Source organism: Momordica charantia (genome assembly GCF_013281855.1).
Source record: "Momordica charantia cultivar OHB3-1 chromosome 3 unlocalized genomic scaffold, Mcharantia_2.0 BLBB01000003.1, whole genome shotgun sequence".
Classification (NCBI taxonomy): domain Eukaryota; kingdom Viridiplantae; phylum Streptophyta; class Magnoliopsida; order Cucurbitales; family Cucurbitaceae; genus Momordica; species Momordica charantia.
In genome coordinates, this window is record NW_028275161.1 from 21,479,061 (window position 1) to 21,499,189 (window position 20,129).

The 20,129-nt window shown below is 33.8% G+C and overlaps 2 protein-coding genes and 2 pseudogenes across 2 annotated transcripts; all 4 read left to right on the plus strand.

Annotated features, from left to right (window-relative positions):
• Positions 1–160: 160 nt before the first annotated feature.
• LOC148212571 (phenylacetaldehyde oxime monooxygenase CYP71AN24-like) lies at positions 161–1,317 on the plus strand (annotated as a pseudogene).
• A 120-nt stretch (positions 1,318–1,437) lies between these two features.
• Positions 1,438–2,597, plus strand: LOC111008591 (cytochrome P450 71A1 pseudogene; annotated as a pseudogene).
• A 3,820-nt stretch (positions 2,598–6,417) lies between these two features.
• On the plus strand, positions 6,418–8,939 carry LOC111008589 (phenylacetaldehyde oxime monooxygenase CYP71AN24-like). Its single transcript, XM_022281336.2, has 2 exons — positions 6,418–7,429; positions 8,175–8,939. Exons 1-2 carry the CDS (start codon positions 6,422–6,424, stop codon positions 8,787–8,789), a joined length of 1,623 nt encoding a protein of 540 aa, XP_022137028.1. The 5' UTR covers positions 6,418–6,421; the 3' UTR covers positions 8,790–8,939.
• Positions 8,940–18,161: 9,222 nt separating this feature from the next.
• Positions 18,162–20,129, plus strand: LOC111009056 (phenylacetaldehyde oxime monooxygenase CYP71AN24-like). The gene is made up of 2 exons (XM_022281987.2): positions 18,162–19,098; positions 19,437–20,129. The coding sequence occupies exons 1-2, from the start codon at positions 18,385–18,387 to the stop codon at positions 20,049–20,051; spliced, it is 1,329 nt and encodes a 442-aa protein (XP_022137679.1). The 5' UTR covers positions 18,162–18,384; the 3' UTR covers positions 20,052–20,129.

The window sequence follows — 20,129 nt, forward strand, 5'->3', positions numbered from 1 at the left end:
GTTGAGAAGCTGTTATTTTTCTAAGCCGACTTCTGTTCATCTAGAGGACGCTAAGCTCTACTACCGCTTCCTACTTGTAATTCCACACGAGAATAATAGTATGATAATGTCTATTTCTAATATATAATTTCCATAATTTTACCTAAAAAGACGTACATGAATTAACTTCATCTTTTATCTTGCAATTATCACATATGCAGTCGGCATCAAATCTCCACTGACTTTGGAGCCACAATTCACTTCAATAATCCCATCTCTCTTTCTCTCACCTTCCTTCTTCCTTCTTTTACTTAAGCTCTTCAGAGCCAAAAACAGCAACTTATTGCCTCCTTCACCACCACAACTCCCAATAATTGCCAACCTTCGCCAAATAGGAACCCTCCCACACCGCTCTCTGGCAACTCTTTCTCAGAAATAGTGCCCCTCATGCTCCTCAAACTGGGCCACACTCCAACTCTGGTGGTTTCATATGCAAAAATGGCTAGACAAGTCATGAAGTCCCACGACATCACATTCTCCAATAGGCCCCAAACCACAGCTGCAAATCTCTTGCTATACAGATGCCACGACGTGGGGTTTTGCTCCTTACGGATATTACTGGAGACAAGCCAAAAAAATTTGCATTTTTAAGTGCCAAAAGAGTGGAGTCTTCCTAGCACGTGAGAGAAAAAGGATTCGTAAAGGCCGTGTTGGTGGTGAGACTGTGAATCTTAACAAGTTGTTTTTGGAGAGAAGTTTGAGGATGAAAGTGGAGACAGTAAATTTGAAGATGTGATAAGAAAGGTTATGGTGCTAATGGCTGGGTTTTATGTTGCGGATTTCTTCCCTGGTTTTGGAATTTGGATTGATGTGCTGAGAGGATTCATTGGAGATCTTAAAACAACTTTTGAAACATTGGATGCCTTTTTTGATGAGGTGATTGAAGAACATAAGAAAAAGATTAGGAGCAGTGATGATCAATCCGATGAAAAGAGCTCTGTGGATATCTTGCTCCAACTGCAGCAAAACGACACGTTGGATCATCCTTTCACTAAGGATAATTTCAAAGCAATTTTACTGGTTTCTTTCTATTCTCTCTCGCATGCACGCGAACACATTTGCCCGCGAACAATATTGAAATGTTTATATGCAACTTCTGTTGATTAAAATAAGAACTTGAACAGTTTTTTAGCATTTTATAAATAGAAAAGTAAATGGTAAAAATTTTAATGGTGATTAAAAAAAGATAAATGTCTAGTCATAAATACTTAAGTGTTTTTCTTTAACTGCACATAAAAGTGTGAACTTCATTAGCTTAGGATATAATTTTATTATTCTATTATAGACAAGTGGGTCACATTAAAATTTTTTAACTAATAACAATAAGACACATAGAAATGCTTACTAATCCTTTTTTTTAGGTTAAATGAGATGGTGTACTATCCATATTTTTTATTTTTTATTATTTTTAGGTTAAATGGTAAGTTTATGATTGCTAGATATTTAGTGTGGTATTTAATGTCTTTGAGCTGTAAAAAAATTCTAATATATAACTTTAAAAAGTGATTAATGAATCTATAAATTTTTAATCTGGTAGGTTTAGAAAGCATTTGAATTTTAAAATATGTCTAATAAATCTTTAGACTTAAAAATGTCTAGAAAATATGAGATACATTAGATACATAATTGAAAGTTTAGAACTAACTTATAATTTAAGGTTTGGTTTTACTTGTAAATGAGTATATGATTTGTCTTTGCAAGACATGTTTGTAGGGGGAAGTGAGACAACTGTCGTAGGTTTGGAATGGACAATGAGCCAACTGATGATAAACCCAATAGCCATGACGAAAGCTCAAGAAGTTAAAAGAGTGGTCGGAAAGAAGCCAAAAATTGAAAGGAAAGATATTGAAAAGATGGAGTACATGTTGTGTGTGTGTGATAAAAGAATCTCTGAGACTGCATCCACGGATTCCTTTACTCGTGCCATGAGAAACATCAGGAATCGTCAACTTTGAAGACGAAGGCTACCAAATTCCATAAAAAACCAGCGTTTGGATCAATGCTTGGACAATACAAAGAGACTCTAAGATTTGGGAGAGCCCAAACGAGTTCATTCAGAGAGATTCATGGAGAAGAGTTCAGTAGATTTCAAAGGCTAAGAGTTTGAATTCATTCCATTTGGGAGTGGGAGAAGGAAGTGCCCTGGAATGTCATTTGGGATTGCTTGTTTTTGAATATGCATTTGGCTAACCTTCTCTACTGGTTCCATTGGAAGCTACCAGAGGAGATATTGGACGTGACTGAAGAACATGAGCAAACTGTTCGCAAGAAAATTCCTCTCCATCTCAAATCAATACCCTATCCTGTGTAATTTAATTTTATTTGGGTGTTTCCTTAAGTGTGTGCGTTACAAAAATTTGGTATGTGAATAGCTCATATGTTATAATTAAACAAATAGCTGTTTGTAAATTAAAATAATATAAGTACATGTATTATGTAGGATTTGAATTCGGGCTTCCGATGTCAAACGCTTTGATAGATACTTAGACATGTACACTAGTGGATGGTACTAAGTCCAATTTACTCTCTCATGCCTAAAAAGTTGAAAAGTTAAGTAAGAATCTGTGAAAGTACCTTGCTCGCACTCTAGTCGGGGCCGTCTCCTTCAGTTGGTTTGATTGGGTGGTTTGTCTCTAGTCGAGTAGGACATCATTACAAAAATTAGGACTTTCAACGCCGAAATATTTTCGTCATTGGAAAGTAAATTTCGTCGCAAAATGTTGTCAGTGACGAAATCAGTTTCGTCGCAAGTTTCGCCATTCGTCGAAGACTTTAGGTGAAGAAAATACGCTTTTGTTGAAAATTTGCGACAAAAAGTAGTTTCGTTGCACAAACAACGTTTATATTAAATTTGAGACGAAAGTAGTTTTGTCGCACAAGCGCATTGACATTTCTGTCACTAATAATGTGGCTAGTGACCAAATAAAAACTTCATGGCTATTGCGACATATTCACGTTTTCGTCGCTTTTTTTATTTTAATTTTCATTATTTGCAAAGCTGAATTTCCATATAAATGAACACAATGTATAATCAACCTCAGAATTCGTCGCTAAAAATTTAAAAAGTTGGCAAAATTTTTGGATAATAATAGTTTCTGGAAATAAAAACAATTTAATTGGAGTACCTCAGTGGCGAATCTAGGATTTCAAGTTAGGAGCACAAATGCAAATAAATATAATGAAAAATATTCAATTTAACTTGTGTATCAATTTGCATCTTACATTTGGATAGGTGCAGTAATTTTCACTTATGTCACAAATTTGTCATTCAATAGATTTTCATTTGAAATTTGTTGAAAACAATATTCTCATGTGTCAAATAAGTTATAAAAAAAAATTTAATGAAAAATTGATAGGATTCAGACAAAGATAACAAATAGTTTTTTTTTTATTATTTATTTATAAGTTTTCACATAGTTATTTAACAGTAGATTTTATATATTAATCCAACCTTATTTTAGAAGCTTGATTTTTATAAATTAGTGAGTTTTATTGAAGCGGGGAATAACAATTATGACATTTATCTAAGTTTAGGATTATAAATTTAAATTTATTAAAAGAAATATGTTTCATGATATAAACAAAATTACACATATTTTGATTAAAAAAACTTAATTAGATATAAAAATTAAAATATTTTATTTTAAATGAAAAAATATTTTCAAAAAACTAAAATAGACTAAAGTTTAGAAATCGATCCCAACAAAAAGTATATTAAACAAATCAAAATAGAGATTCACCCATAAAAATATATTTGAAAACCAAAAATCAATAAAAACATATTAAAACAAAAATCAATAAAAATATACTTAAAAACAAAAATTCAATAGAAAATATTTAAAAACAAGACATAAAACAATAAAAATATATTTAAAAACAAAATTCAATAAAATTATATTTAAAAAAATCAATATAAATATATTTAAAAAACTTTAATCAATATAAAAAAGAAATAAACAATGCAGCCAAGAAGCAGAGGAAGTAAAAACAAAAATAAAAGAACGTGGGAATCGATCCTGAGAGGATGTAAAATCGATACAATTATATTTAAAAGAAAAAAATCAATAGAAAATATTTAAAAGCAAAACATAAAAGAATAAAAATATATTTAAAAATAAAATTTAATAAAATTATATTTTAAAAAATCAATATAAATATATAAAAAAAAACTTTAATCAATATAAAAAAGAAGAAGAAAAAAAAAAAAATGAAGCCAAGGCCCGGAGGAAGCCAAAAACAAAAATAAAAGAAGGTGAGGCACAAGGGGAAGAGAAAACCACTCAGCCACAGGATCTTATTGTAATTAATCATACTACATTATATATATTTATAATCCAGGGGGGCACATGTCCCTGTCTCAACGTGCATCCGTCCGGTCTAAATATATAATGAAATTTCTAAAAATAAAAACAACTAAATGTCTTTCTAAATTTATAATTAAGGACTTGTTTGGTAACATTCCTGTTCTTGTTTATGTTCCTTTCTTTTTAATAAAAAAAATGTGTTGCATGGTTTCAACTTTTAAAAATTCAAATATGATAAAAACAATATTTTTATTTATGTTTTAGAACAAATCGGAAATGGAAACAATAAAACATTTTGATTGTTACCAAAATTTCTATACAATTGTGTGAATGTTCACAAGAGAGAAACAAGAAACAAAATTAAAGTTAGTAGTAAAATACTTAGATTTCTTAAGAAAACTGGAAATGAGAAACAAGAAACGGGAACGTTACCAAACGAGCTATAACATTCTCTATCTTCATTCGCACCAATGTTACAAAATATGTATGAAAAATTGCATCAACTTTTGTTGTAGTATAAGTACAAAAATAAATTCAACATACCAATAGATCGAAGATTGTTCTAAGTCAAACACACTTAAAATTTAAAGTTCTTAGGATTGAAGTATTGAAAAGGAGAGTGCACTGGGCACTAGAAAATTGGGTTTAGTGACATAATTGTGATTAAGAAATATGAATATAAAATGTGAAACTGCCAAAAAGTGTTAATATCCTTTTTTTTCTTTGACACAAAATATCCTATTGTCTCTTTACCATTGATAAGAAACAGAATTTTTGTAGAGAGATTTTCCATTAACTCATTTATGAAAGAAATGTGGAATCCATCAAAAGCTTAGGTGTACTGAATCTCTAATAATAGAATTAATTTCTAAATAATATGAAGCATAAAAAGCATACCAGACGGAGATAAACATTTTCGTTAGAACTAATATATAAAATTATTTTTGTACGAAGTCATGACTTCTTGATGAAAGCAAGTATCAATTATTGTTAAGTTAAACTCGATGACTTTACAACAAATGGATGAAAAGATTCGAACTCATGACTTCTTGATGAAAGACAGATATCAATTATTGCTAAACTTGGACGACTATATAAATAAATTAGTGGTAGATATAAAAAAAAGAGAAAGGTCATATTTACAAATAGTTTTGGTCATCAATAAATTTGCATTAGCCACCGTTAAAGTTTTTTCCTTAAATCAACTCACAGAAAATACCCATTCTCACTTGTCTTGTTTCTTAAGCCGTGTAGGCATGAATGTTACGTGGCATTAAGTTTCTAATTCCAGATCCACCCTCAATATTATCATATTTACAAATACTTTTCCTCATCAATAAATTTGTAAATATCGTTAAAACGAACCTAACTCAACGGTTATTGATATAGAGTCCTAATTTATTTAAAATATTAATGGAAGGTGGGATTTCTGTCCAAATGTATTTTTGAAACGTTTATGAAATTTCAATAATAATATTAAAACTTTTGAAAGAAATCACTTGTCTCCTCCCTTCAAACTTTCTATTCTCTTTTGTTTCTCTATCCCATTGTTTGTTGGTTATGTGTTATCCTTCACCTACCTTCAACGATATCTTGTGTAAGTCACCTTGATCACATTTTTAATGAAAAATTATTCAATAAGACTACCATAATATTGTAATCGTCTCTATCGAATAAAAACGGTTGGATGCATGTTAAAAATTTGCATACCCCTTGATAATTAAGATATATAGATTTGAAATACTTTTTATAATTTCTCGACAGGTAAAATTACCTGTCATGGAAATCTCCTCTAATATATTGAATTGAGATCTTGACCGATGCTCGTTTGAATGGGCTCATGAGATTGTATTTTAAAACTAATTGGCAATGAGAGAGATAGTCCATGTCTATTATAATACGATGTCCCTTTTTCTTTTCAACGTGGTATCCTTAACATTGATATCACGGTTTCTCTTTCACATTTTTGTTTTTGTAAAGAATTCATGGATATCCAAATGAATTAAAGTCATCTTTATCTTGCAATCCTCACTCATGCACTCGGCATTCACACAAATTATAAATATGGCTCGAAGAACATGCAATCTCTCAAACCACACCACCAAAAAGAAAGAAAAATGGATCCAAAATCCTCAAATCTGCACCAAATTTGGCAACAACTTGTTGAAGGTCCATATGGAGCTACAATTCACTTCAATAATCCCATCTCTTTTCCTCTCATCTTCCTTCTCTTCCTCTTCTTCCTAATTTTACTCAAGCTCTTCAGAGCCAAAAACATCAACTTATTGCCCCCTTCACCACCACAACTCCCAATAATTGGTAACCTTCACCAAATAGGAGCCCTCCCACACCTTTCTCTGGCCACTCTTTCCAACAAATATGGCCCTATAATGTTCCTCAAACTAGGCCACGCCCCAACTCTCATAATTTCATCTGCAAAATTAGCTAGAGAAGTCATGAAGTCCCAAGACATCATATTCTGCAACAGGGCCCAAAACACCGCTGCAAATCACCTCCTTTACGGTTGCCACGACATCGCTTTCGGCTCCTGTGGAGAGTTGTGGAGACAAGCCAAGAAAATTTGCGTTGTTGAGCTCTTAAGTGCCAAAAGAGTGGACTCTTTCCAGCACGTGAGAGATGAAGAAGTTGCAATACTTATCAAGAGGATTCGTAAAAGTTGTGATTCTTCTTCTTCGACAAATCTTAACAAGTTGTTACTGGCAACTATCAACAATATAATCTCGAGATGTGTTTTGGGAGAGAAGTTTGAGGACGAAAATGGAGACAGCAAATTTGGAGGGGTGACGAGAAAGATTATGGAGTTATTGACAAGGTTTTGTGTTGCGGATTTCTTCCCTGGCTTTGGATTGATTGATGTGGTGAGAGGATTCATCGGAGAACTCGAAACTACTTTTAAAACAATGGATGCGTTTTTTGATAAGGTGATTGAAAAACATAGGGAAAAGATGGGAGAGAGTGATGATAAATCTGATGAACAGGACTTTGTGGATATCATGCTCCAACTGCAACAGAACAAAACATCCGATTATCGTTTCACGAGGGACAATCTCAAAGCAATTTTACTGGTTCTCTCTCTCTCTGGCTTGATCTCTTTCTTGCATGCATACACACATGTTATGTTGGTTGAGTCTGAGCCAGATTTTTCAGTTTTCCCGATGCTTTTTGGCTTCGGGGAAGGCTCCAAATTATGAATACTCAGATTTATATCTCTTACTGCCAAATTTTTAATATAAATTTAGTAATTTTTGAACTCTGAAAAGTTTTCGATATGATTCTTAAACTTCCAATGTTTTTTTTTTCTTTTTTTAAGTAAACTTCCAATGTTATGTCTAATAAATCTCTAAACTTTGAAAATTAAAGTATATATATTCTCATAAGTCCCTAAATGTTGAAGGGTATTGTTTATTAAATTTGGAATCTATTCGGACCTAGTATATACAAAATTGAAAGTTAAAAAACTTATTAGACATTATTTAAAGTTTAAGATTTATTAAACAGTATAAAAAATTTAGGAGCTCTTAAAAATTTGAAAAGTAAAAGTACACATATACCTGGGTTAAGGTCCCTGGTATTGTTCTCATTCGTGTTTGAGGGGTTAGATATGTTTGGGGTACAACTGTCCATAACCCTGAACACAGAATCTACTACTTTGATATCATGTTAAAGATGAATAAACCAACATACAACTTAAAAACTTAAATTGATGGATTGAGTCAATTTAATTCATATACGAGTTCCAACACTTATATATAATTTACCCCATAATTTTTATTTGGAATTGGGTCAATAATATGTTGTCCAAATTGGCAGGATATGTTTGTAGGTGGAACCGACACAACATCAGTAGGTTTGGAATGGACAATGGCAGAACTAATAAAAAACCCAACAATCATGAAGAAAGTCCAAAAAGAGGTAAGAGAAATAGTTGGAAAGAAACCAAAAATTGAAACGAAAGACACTGAAAAGATGGAGTACATGAAGTGTGTGATAAAAGAATCTCTAAGATTACACCCTCCAGCTCCGCTGTTGGTGCCACGAGAAACGTTGAAAATCGCAAACCTGGGAGGCTACCAAATTCCATCAAAAACCAACGTTTGGATCAATGCTTGGGCAATACAGAGGGATCCCAAGATCTGGGAGAGCCCAAACGAGTTCATCCCGGAAAGATTCATGGGGAAGAATTCATTTGATTTCAAAGGCCAAGACTTCGAGTTTCTTCCATTTGGGAGTGGAAGAAGGAAGTGCCCTGGAATTTCGTTTGGGCTTGCTTCTTTTGAATATGCATTGGCCAATCTTCTGTACTGGTTTGATTGGAAGCTGCAGGAGGAGATGGCCGGAGAGTTGGATATGAGTGAAGAACATGGCCTCACTGATCACAAGAAAATTCCCCTCCATCTCAAACCAACACCATTTAATTCTATGTAATTTTAATTTGGGTGTTTCGTTAAGCAATTTGGTGTTTGGTGTGGCTGTGTTGCGTGAATTGGTCCTAATAGATTATTTATGAAGGTTGTAACTTTTTTTCTCTTCTTTTTAGTTTTTAATTGGAACGAAATAGATCTAATTATCACTAAATTATGCTTGTTCTGACTTCTTTTTTCTCTATGCTTCTTTTCCATTCAAAAGACATCATTCTTTCTTATTTCTAATTTTTTCTTTTAGAAAAGAAAACATATATGATAACTTAGGTTATGTATAATTTTCTCATGGAAGACAATAATTTTTAGCTTTAGAAAAAAAAAAGGATTCTCTAGAATTTAAAATTAAAAAAAGTACGTAACATTTTATATGAAAATTAAAATTTCAAATAAATATTCCAAAATTTTAAGTTTTATTAAGGGAAATTGGATTGGATAGCTAAATTTTAATATATATTTAAAAAAATGTCAACTTTTTTTTTTTGAAAAAAAATAAAATTTCATTAAAAGACAAAAATCACTTGAACTACATTTGAACTCGGATAAACATCTTAGAGATTAAAAGGGCATTGAGAAAAGCTTGAAGACAACAAAATAGAGGAGTGAGATGAAATTGCTTATTTTGATAAGCAACCTGACAAAGAGTTAAGGTCCTCTTTAACGTGCACAACAACCACTTCCTTTGGACATTCTTTGAACCAAGTCTTCTTCTTTCTCAAAATAAGGTGATTCGCTTCTAGGCAGTCCGATTCATGGACCACTTTGGTGAGATATAGAATTTGAACGAGAAGGAGGCCTTCATTTATTGTTAATCGTTCCACATCCAAAAATTTGGACATAGCATAGGAGATGTTGTTGACCCTTTCTTGCACCAGTATACTACTGAACCCTGACCTCTTACTTGCTTTCAAAAGAACATAACTACTACTAGTAACACGCCATAAATAATTAATCCATTTCATACACTTAGTTTCCATATGGGGATTTTTGTGACTCAAAGAGTCACATATGACTCGAAATGCCTTTGGATTCCTCAAACCTCAGGCATTCCAACGTACTATTTTCATGTCGATCGGCAGGGCTGTCTAACAACCTCTATCGATATAAGTTTAATATCAACTTCTGTAACACGCTCCTCTATAATCAGCTTGTGACTTTTAAGAGTCTCCTATTGCCAATGATATTCCATATGGGGATTTTTGTGACTCTGTTAAGATCTCTCATTAAATGCACCGTTTCTTTTATATGTTGTTATTTGTCTTTTGTACTATTATCTGTATTTTATTATTATTTGTTCAGTAATGTCGGTTTGTCAATTGTTTAAGTAACAGTTAGAACCCACTAAGTTAGTGCTGTTGTAGTTAGTGGGTTTACGAGGTTAGTGTTTCTAACTTCCCGTGTGTATAAATCGAATTGTATCAATAATGAATGGTAAGCTTTTCAAGACAATTCCTTTGATTTGTTTCCTCTCCGTCTAGTGCTCCAGTTTCGTTCAAATTTTCACTTGGTATCAGAGCCATCACAGCAAACGCTTTAATGGCCACCGAGGAAGTTTCTTCTGCTACTCAAGGAAATACTATAGCAAATCAGCAGAATAGTGCATCTGTAGTTTCCTCTTCTTTTGGTCATCCTTTGGGAACTGTACTCACTGTGAAGGTGGATGACAAGAACTATTCATTGTGGAGAGGTATGGTACTAGCAGTACTTCGTGGACAAAAGGTGGATGGTTTTGTCTTGGGAACAAGACTACAACCTGATGTTTTTGTTGCCGCTGCTGATGAAGAAGGAACATCAGACCCTATGCTGAATCCAGAGTATGAAGAATGGAGGGCTACTGATCAAGCTCTCCTTGGATGGTTATTTGGGTCCATGACGCCGTTGGTTGCATGTGAAGTTGTTGAACTCAAAACCTCTCAAGAGGTTTGGCAAGCTCTTGAGAATCTATTTGGAGTAGCAAGCAAAGCTCGAATGATTCAATTAAGGAAAGTTTTACAAACTACAAAGAAAGGCACGATGAGGATGTCAGAGTACTTGACTTTCATGAAACAAACTTCAGAGAACTTAAAACTTGCAGGTGAGCCAGTCACTCTTAATTATCTGATGTCTTGTGTTGTGTCAGGATTAGAGGCTGAATATATACCGATAGTGTGTCAAATTGAAGGTAAGGACTCTATCAGTTGGCAAGAATTATATGCCACTTTACTTACTTTCGAGAATACACTTATGAGACTAAATGTTGTTAGTTCAAATGATAGTGTGGAAAATCTCAGTGCTAACTATGCTTATAATAGACAAGAGCAATCTGGTTACAAACAACAGACTCAAGCTCCAGGTAAGTCACCTTCTGGAAATTTTAGAGGAAGAGGCAGAGGAAAAAATTTTAACTTTAGAGGAGGATCCTCCAAACCGACTTGTCAATTATGCGGTAAATATGGTCATACTGCTGCTGTTTGTTTCAAGAGGTTCAACCGTGAGTTTGTAGGATTTAATGCTAATAGTTCTTCCTCGACATCTCAGGATAGTGGAAATCGTAATGCAGCCTATCTTGCAACCCCAGAGATTGTTACTAATCCAAATTGGCTAATTGATAGTGGAGCCACCAACCACATAACAGCAGATCTTGGAAATCTGGGCATTAAGTCTGACTATAATGGTAAGAGCAGACTAACTGTTGGTAATGGAAATCAATTGTTAATATCACATGTTGGACATAATTCTGTACATCTCCAGCATACAAACCACCATTACCCTAGTTTTAAACTAAAAAATATATTACATGTTCCTCAAATTAAAAGAAATTTATTGAGTGTTGCAAAGTTCACTTTTGACAATAATTGTTTTATGGAATTTCACCCTTCTTATTGTTTGGTCAAGGACAAGGAAACAAAGAGGGTTCTATTGCACGGGAGTCTTAAAGATGGACTATATCAACTCAAGCTACCCCTTGGAAATCCAAAGCCCCGTCAACGAAGTGTTCAAGTATCTACCACCAAAGAGCAGTTAAAGTCTTCCTTTTCTGTCAAAGAGTCAATATCTAAGTCTTCTGTAAATGTGTCTATTGCTTCTGCTAGAGTCAAGGAGTCAGTTTCTAGAATTCAAGTTCCTAAAGTATCTGTAAATACCTTTGTTGCTACTACATTTCCAAGTCAATGTAATGTTTCTAATGATGTATGGCACTAAAGATTGGGTCATCCAGAAAAAGTTATGTCTTCTATTTTCAAAAAAATCAATGTAACTGTTCTTGGTAATGAAAAGTCCAGTTTTTGTGATGCTTGTCAATATGGTAAGTCTCACTTTTTACCTTTCAAAAGTTCATTCTCTATTACAACTAAACCACTTGAGCTTGTACAATGTGATCTTTGGGGACTGTCACCTATAGTATCTACTTCTGGCTTTAGGTTCTACATTAGTTTTGTAGATGATTATTCTAGACTTACTCATATATTTCCCTTGAAACATAAAGGAGAAACTTTTCAAGAATTCACTCAATACAAAGCCTTAGTAGAAAATAAGTTAGAAAGCAAAATAAAAACACTTCAAAGTGATTGGGGTGGAGAGTTTAGATCTTTCTCCCACTTCTTAAAAGAAAATGGAATTGCTTTTAGGCACCCCTGTCCACATACAAGTCAGCAAAATGACATGGTAGAAAGAAAACATAGGCATATAGTGGAGATGGGACTCACTTTACTAGCACAAGCAGCTTTACCTCTTCATTTCTGGTGGGATGCTTTCTCTTCAGCAGTCTATCTCATAAATAGACTTCCAACATTAGTGCTACGGAATATATCACCTTTAGAGAAGGCACATTCAAAAATTCCAGATTATTCAACATTTAGAGTGTTTGTGAGTGCTTGTTTTCCTTGTCTTCGACCTTATCAAACTCATAAATTTCAATTTCATAGCACAAAGTGTGTTTTCCTAGGCTATAGTGAAGCTCACAAAGGTTATAAGTGTTTAAGCTCAAGTGGAAGGTTGTATATTTCTAGGCATGTCATCTTCAATGAAAAGGATTTTCCTTTCAAAACAGGTTTCCTTACTACTTCTCTGTCAAAACAGCAGTCTAATGATACCATAGTTTCTTGGTTTGATTTTCCTACTCAGAATTCATGTGTGTCAGAGTCTTCAAAAACCAAAGCAACAATTCAATCCTCCAGTCCAAATTTTCAGTCTATGTCAAGTTCTCTGCCAGCGTATTCTTCACAAGCAAACCAACACAGTGAAAGAAGACTTACTGCAATAGAACCATCCTTGCTTCCAATTTCTCAAACAAACAACAACAATTCAATTTGTGAAAACTTACCAGCAGACCATCTTGAGAATATACCAATTACCAATTTGCAGCCTGCACATTCTACTGACCTTATAAACACACAAGTCTCTTCTAGCCATCCAATGCAAACAAGGTCCAAAAGTGGTATTTTCAAACCAAAAATCAACAGTTTTCTCTCTTATCATGTTAATTGTCATTCTGATGCTTCTGATAATCAAGAACCCAGGTCAGTTAATGAAGCCTTGCAATCAGAAAAATGGACAGAAGCTATGGAAACTGAAATGAAGGCACTGGAAAAGAATAACACTTGGGGTCTAGTACCGTATTCATCTAGTTTCAACCTTGTTGGATGCAAGTGGGTGTTTAAAATCAAACGAAATTCAGATGGAAGCATACAGAAGTATAAAGCAAGGCTTGTGGCTAAAAGATTTCATCAAAATCCAGGTATTGATTTTACTGAAACGTTCAGTCCAGTAGTAAAATCGTCAACAATTAGAATTATTTTGACTCTAGCTGCAAGTAATGATTGGTGTGTGAGACAACTAGATGTAAACAATGCCTTTTTAAATGGATATCTAGAACAAGCTGTTTATATGGCTCAACCAGATGGATTCGTAGATCAGAAGAAACCTAGCTATGTGTGCAAGTTAAATAAGGCATTATATGGACTAAAACAAGCTCCAAGAGCTTGGTATGACAGACTGAAAAGTGTATTACTCAAATGGGGATTTAAGAATTCGAAAGCTGATAACTCGTTATTTGGTCATGTTACAACAAAAGTCAAAGTATATGTTTTGATTTATGTGGATGACATACTAGTGACAGGTGATGATAATGGCATTATAAATCGATTTGTGACTGATTTGAACAAAGAGTTTTCTCTTAAGGACCTAGGTGAGCTTTCATATTTCCTTGGATTTGAGGTTCATAGGAACAACAATGGTTTCTATTTATCTCAAACTAAATATATACTTGATTTGTTGGAAAAGCTTGATATATCTCACTGAAATCATGTCCTACTCCAACAGTCACAAGCAAACAATTGTCAGTTAATGAAGGAGAACCAATGACAGATCCAACCAAATATCGAAGTACTATTGGCGCGTTGCAGTATCTCACACACACCAGACCTGAGATTTCATACATTATTAATAAGCTAAGCCAATTCCTCCAGAAACCAACATTGGTTCATTGGCAAGCAGTAAAAAGGGTGCTTCGGTACCTAAAGGGAACTTTACTCTATGGTCTTCACATTCCGAAGTCTGATTTTTTAGATATTATTGCTTTTTCTGATGCTGACTGGGCTTGTAATGTTGATGATAGAAAATCAATTGCAGCTCACTGTGTATTCTTTGGCAATGCTTTAGTTTCTTGGTCATCAAAGAAACAACATGTCGTAGCAAGATCTAGTATCGAATTCGAGTATCGTTCTCTTGCTCATACAGCTGCTGAAATTAGTTGGATACAGTCACTACTTGCTGAAATTAATCAGTCTCACACAAAAGTTTCCGTTGTTTGGTGTGATAACATTAGTGCCTTATCTCTTGCAGCCAATCCAGTATTTCACTCAAGAAGCAAACATGTAGAAATTGACATTCATTTTGTCAGGGATAGAGTACTTGCAAAGAAACTTGATGTTAGATACGTCCCTTCTGCAGACCAGCTAGCAAATGGACTCACCAAACCATTGTCAGAACATAGCTTCACTATGATGAGAGGCAAACTCGGTGTTCTTCCCTCACCCTCTAGTTTGAGGGGGGATGTTAAGATCTCTCATTAAATGCACCGTTTCTTTTATATGTTGTTATTTGTCTTTTGTACTATTATCTGTATTTTATTATTATTTGTTCAGTAATGTCGGTTTGTCAATTGTTTAAGTAACAGTTAGAACCCACTAAGTTAGTGCTGTAGTTAGTGGGTTTACGAGGTTAGTGTTTCTAACTTCCCGTGTGTATAAATCGAATTGTATCAATAATGAATGGTAAGCTTTTCAAGACAATTCCTTTGAGTTGTTTCCTCTCCGTCTAGTGCTCCAGTTTCGTTCAAATTTTCACTAACTCAAAGAGTCACATCTGACTCGGAATGCCTTTGGATTGCCCAAACCTCAGGCATTCCAACATACTGCTTTCATGGCGATCGACAGGGCTACCTAGCAGGCTCTAATGATATAAGCTCAACATCAACTTCTCTAGCACGTTCCTCTATAATCAGTTTGTGACTTTTAGGAGTCTCCTCTTACCAATGATATTCCATCATTCTGTTTCCCAATTGCAAAGTTGCAATATTTTTGGAGCCCAATCAAGCTACCTTTACCCGTTTCCGGAGGCTGGTATTTCCTTCTTGAGTACTTTGAAATGGTGGGCCTTTTTACCAATATGGTTTTGAAATTTCCAAAATCTCTCCCTTGTGACATTAGTCACAATTAATGAAGAAATCAAAACTTGTTTGAAATTAGCAATCTCATTCAAAACATATTTTCCAACATCTTCCTCCCCACAGAAGGAAAGGGAACCAGAGCATTCATTAACCTCTTTTGTATTTTGCAAATATAACAAAATATTTGAATTTTTATTATTCCAATTTTACCTTCATGACATCTGATCTATATCAGACGATACGTCCGATATATATCTACTATACGCACGATGTATTTCTGGTATACACCTGATGTATATTATCGGATATACACTCGATGTTTATCTGATCTACATCCGATGTATCTCTAATGTAGTTTCAATCTACATTTGATATACATTCGATATACTCCTGATATACATCAGATGTACGTATTATACATCTAATATACATATGATGTACCTCTAATTTTATGATATACTAAATACATTTGTAACTGATATACTAAATATAAGGTATATCAAATGTTTAATTTTCAATGGTATATCAATTGTTTAAATTGTAGTTTATCGTTGCAATTTGTTGATTGATATACTAATATTATTAATAATTTTAATTGCTATATCACTACTATTTAATCTATATTAATATTAATTAGATACTAAATATAAGGGATATCCGATGTTTAAATTTATAAAAGTATATTAGATTTTTAACCTTTTTTTTTTAATTCATGGTCCATATCAATCTTTTATGCAATAACTTTAGATTTCATTTTCTTTGTTTGCACCATTTTTTTCATCTAAAAAAAATTAATGGATATATTAGTGTTATATCAACACACAGATAGTATAGTTATATCGGTAGATATCATTGTTATATCAAATATATATCAGTGGTAAATTAGAGGCATATTAAATAGTACATATCACAGATATATCAATGTTATATCAGTGGTAAATCATATAATCATATAAGAAGTTATATGAATAGATATCATAGTTATATCGGTAGTATATCATTTGTATATCAACAGTAAATTAGAGGCATATCAAGTATATATCACTTATATATAAGTGTACATCAGTGTGATAAATCAATAGTAAATCATATAATCATATCAAACTTTATATCAATAGAAATCATAATTATATCATATATATCAGTGGTAAATCATATTAGAAGTTATCTTAATAGATATCGTAGTTCTGTCAAAAGTAAATCAATTGTATGTCAGTATTATATCAGTGGTATATCAGAGACATATCAAGTATATATCACAACTATATTAATGATAAATCAATAAATATTAAATAATATAATCATATTAGTAGTTATATGAATGGATATCATAGTTGTTATATCAACAGTAAATCAAATCAAATCAAAGGTATATCCAATTTATATCAAATATATATACCAGTGTTATATAAGTGGTATATCAGTATACGAGGTTAAATTTGACCTTTTATTATTTGGACTTCCATTTTTTTTTATAAAATTCTAATATATTTACAAAACTAAAATGTAAATACTAAATTTGTTATATCTTTAAATTTGTTTGCCGTATTTACCACTCGATAATTATAATATGATCAATTGAGTGATATTAATTCTAGAAGGCTTATCCATGTGCGAAAGAAATATATATATTTATCGCATTATGTAAAATTTTAAATGTGGGTGCAATGTATATGTATTTGTAACAACAAAAAAGCTGAGGTGATCTGAATCTCCCTAAGAAAAGAATTATTTTCTAAATACAATGAATTGGGGACTTTTTCCCTTAAACAAAAAAAATCAATTTCTAAGGAAAAATAAAAGCACTCTAAAAATGATGATCAGGCAAATCTCTGTCTGATCGTAATGTAATTTTGCTTTGCATTCCCTGCCGCCGCCGCCGCCTACGGCGTTCTTTGTTGAAAGTTATTGTGGAGGTTTTACTTTTACTTTAGGAAAATAATTAGGTGTTCGAAAACTGTGGAGTTTTTAGTTTTAGGAAAATAATTGGTTCGTGATTGGCGTGCAATTATCCTACACCGACCAACATTAAATTTTTTATAAATAAGATCTAAATATAAAAGAGGATGGTCAGCGAGATAAGTGTTCATTGCTAAAGCGAACATAGCTCAATGTTAATTAACATATATCTTCAATAAAGAGGATGTGAGTTCGATACCCTACCTCCACATATTATAGTGTAAAAAAAAGACAGGTGCTCACTAATTAACACTTAAATAGTTAGTTGCAAAATACTTAGATATCTTAAGAAAATAAAAAACGAGAACTTCAAAAGGGCCCCTAGGTAACCTAATTTTTCTTCTAAGTTTCTGCCAACTTGCTAACTATCATAAGTGTCACGTAAAACTAATCATCGTCCAATTTTAACGTTCACCAGTAGAAAATTAACAGTAAGGATCAAATATTATCCTCGCCACCATTAGAAAAATTAAAAAACTCATTCACATTTATAAAAAAGTCTCTATTTTTACATCTCTGAATTGTCAAAGATTCGGTGACGAGAGTAAAATTACTCTTTTAGTTAAGGAACTAAGTATTCTTCCACATGATATATAGTCAACAAAATCACTATTTTTGGATAGAGAGAGTCGCACGATGACACAATAGTCAACAAAATCATTACACGATGAAACGCGCTTGAGTCACATTGCATGCAGTTTAGCATTCACGTGCACCATGGGCCATTACAAATATACCAAAAAAGAGAGAAAAAATGGATCCAATATCCTCAAATCTCCAAGCCCCACATGGAGCCACAATTCATCACTTCAATAATGCCATCTCTTTTTCTCTCATCTTCCTCTTCTTCCTACTTCTACTCAAGCTCTTCAGAGCCAAAAACAGCAACTTATTACCTCCTTCACCACCACAACTCCCCATAATTGGCAACCTTCACCAAATAGAAACCCTCCCACACCGATCTCTGGCCACTCTTTCCAACAAATATGGCCCTATTATGTTCCTCAAATTAGGCCACATCCCAACTCTCGTAATTTCATCTTCAAAACTAGCTAGAGAAATCATCAAGTCCCACGACATCACATTCTCCAACAGGCTCCAAATTACAGCCGCAAATATCTTACTCTACGGATGCCACGACGTGGGTTTTGCTCCATATGGAGAGTACTGGAGAGAAGCAAGAAAATTTTGCGTTATGGAGCTTTTAAGTGCCAAAAGAGTGGAGTCATTCCAGCACGTGAGGGACGAAGAAGTTGCATTACTTGTCAAAAGGGTTCATAAAGCTTGTATTGAGGATAATGATTCTTCTTCTTCTTCAGTGAATCTTAACCGGCTGTTGTTGTCAACCTCGAACAATATAGTCTCGAGATGCGTTTTAGGAGAGAAGTTTGAGGATGAAAATGGGAAGAGCAGATTTGGAGAGGTGTCGAGAAGGGTTATGGTGCTAATGGCAGGGTTTTGTGTTGCGGATTTCTTCCCTGGCTTTCGATGGATTGATGTGTTGAGAGGATTCATTGGAGAGCTCAAAAGTACTTTCCAAACATTGGATGCATTTTTTGATGAGGTTATTGAAAAACATAGGGAAAAGATGATGAGAACTGATGATCATCAATCCGATGTGAAAGACTTTGTGGATATCATGCTTCAACTGCAACGAGACGAAGCCCTTGATTATTGTTTCTCTCGGGACAATATCAAAGCAATTTTACTGGTTTGTTTCTGTCCCTCTCTCTCACATGCACACCACAAATTATTGTTGGCTTTGCTTGAACTTTCCTAGTTGGTTCGAAAATTATTCGACAACCAAGAGAGAAATACAAAACAGATACTTTTTATAAAAATTGACAAGTTGTAATTTTTGAATTGTCAAGATTTAATCCAAGTATTATACTTATTTCACCCCTAACAAATGATAAAAGATTTTTCATTGGATGTATGAGAAAGAATTTTAAAATAGTGAAAATGCCCATCGAGCTGTTTATTGCATTGAATAATTTTTTGAGAGGAGGAAAAGAAACTGATGAATACTTATTGTTCTTGCCTTTGCAGGACATGCTTGTGGGTGGAACTGAGACAACTGCAATAGGTTTGGAGTGGACAATGGCAGAGCTAACGAGGAACCCACAAGCGATGAAGAAAGTTCAAGAAGAAATTAGAAGGATAGTTGGAAAGAAGACAAAGATTGAGATGGAGGATACTAAAAAGATGGAGTACATGAACTGTGTGATAAAAGAGTCTCTGAGATTGCATCCACTAGCTCCTCTACTTGTACCGCGAGAAACATCGGGAATCGTAACCTTAGAAGAAAGCTACCAAATTCCATCAAAAACCAGCATTTGGATCAATGCTTGGGCGATACAAAGAGACCCCGAGACTTGGGAGAGCCCAAACGAGTTCATCCCAGAGAGATTCATGGAGAAGAATTCAGTTGATTTCAAAGGCCAAGACTTTGAATTCATTCCATTTGGGAGTGGAAGGAGGAAGTGTCCTGCAATTTCGTTTGGGCTTGCTTCTTTTGAATATGTATTGGCCAACCTTTTGTACTGGTTCGATTGGAAGCTGCCGGAGGAGATGGCCGGCGAATTGGATATTAGTGAAGAACATGGCCTCACTGTTCGCAAGAAAATTCCCCTTCATCTCAACCCAATTCCATATACTATGTAATTTGGGAGTTTCATTGTGTGTTTTACATGTGTGTTTTAAATTGAGCACTAAAAAGTATTTAAAACTACCATTAACATA

What these genes read in the sequence shown, in the direction of transcription:
- LOC111009056 (XM_022281987.2), top strand. Translation starts at nt 18,385, where the DNA reads ATGTTCCTCAAATTAGGCCACATCCCAACTCTCGTAATTTCATCTTCA. An exon ending in ATATCAAAGCAATTTTACTG is followed by an intron (nt 19,099 to 19,436) that starts GTTTGTTTCTGT and finishes TTGCCTTTGCAG; the next exon opens with GACATGCTTGTGGGTGGAAC.
- LOC111008589 (XM_022281336.2), top strand. Translation starts at nt 6,422, where the DNA reads ATGCAATCTCTCAAACCACACCACCAAAAAGAAAGAAAAATGGATCCA. An exon ending in ATCTCAAAGCAATTTTACTG is followed by an intron (nt 7,430 to 8,174) that starts GTTCTCTCTCTC and finishes CCAAATTGGCAG; the next exon opens with GATATGTTTGTAGGTGGAAC.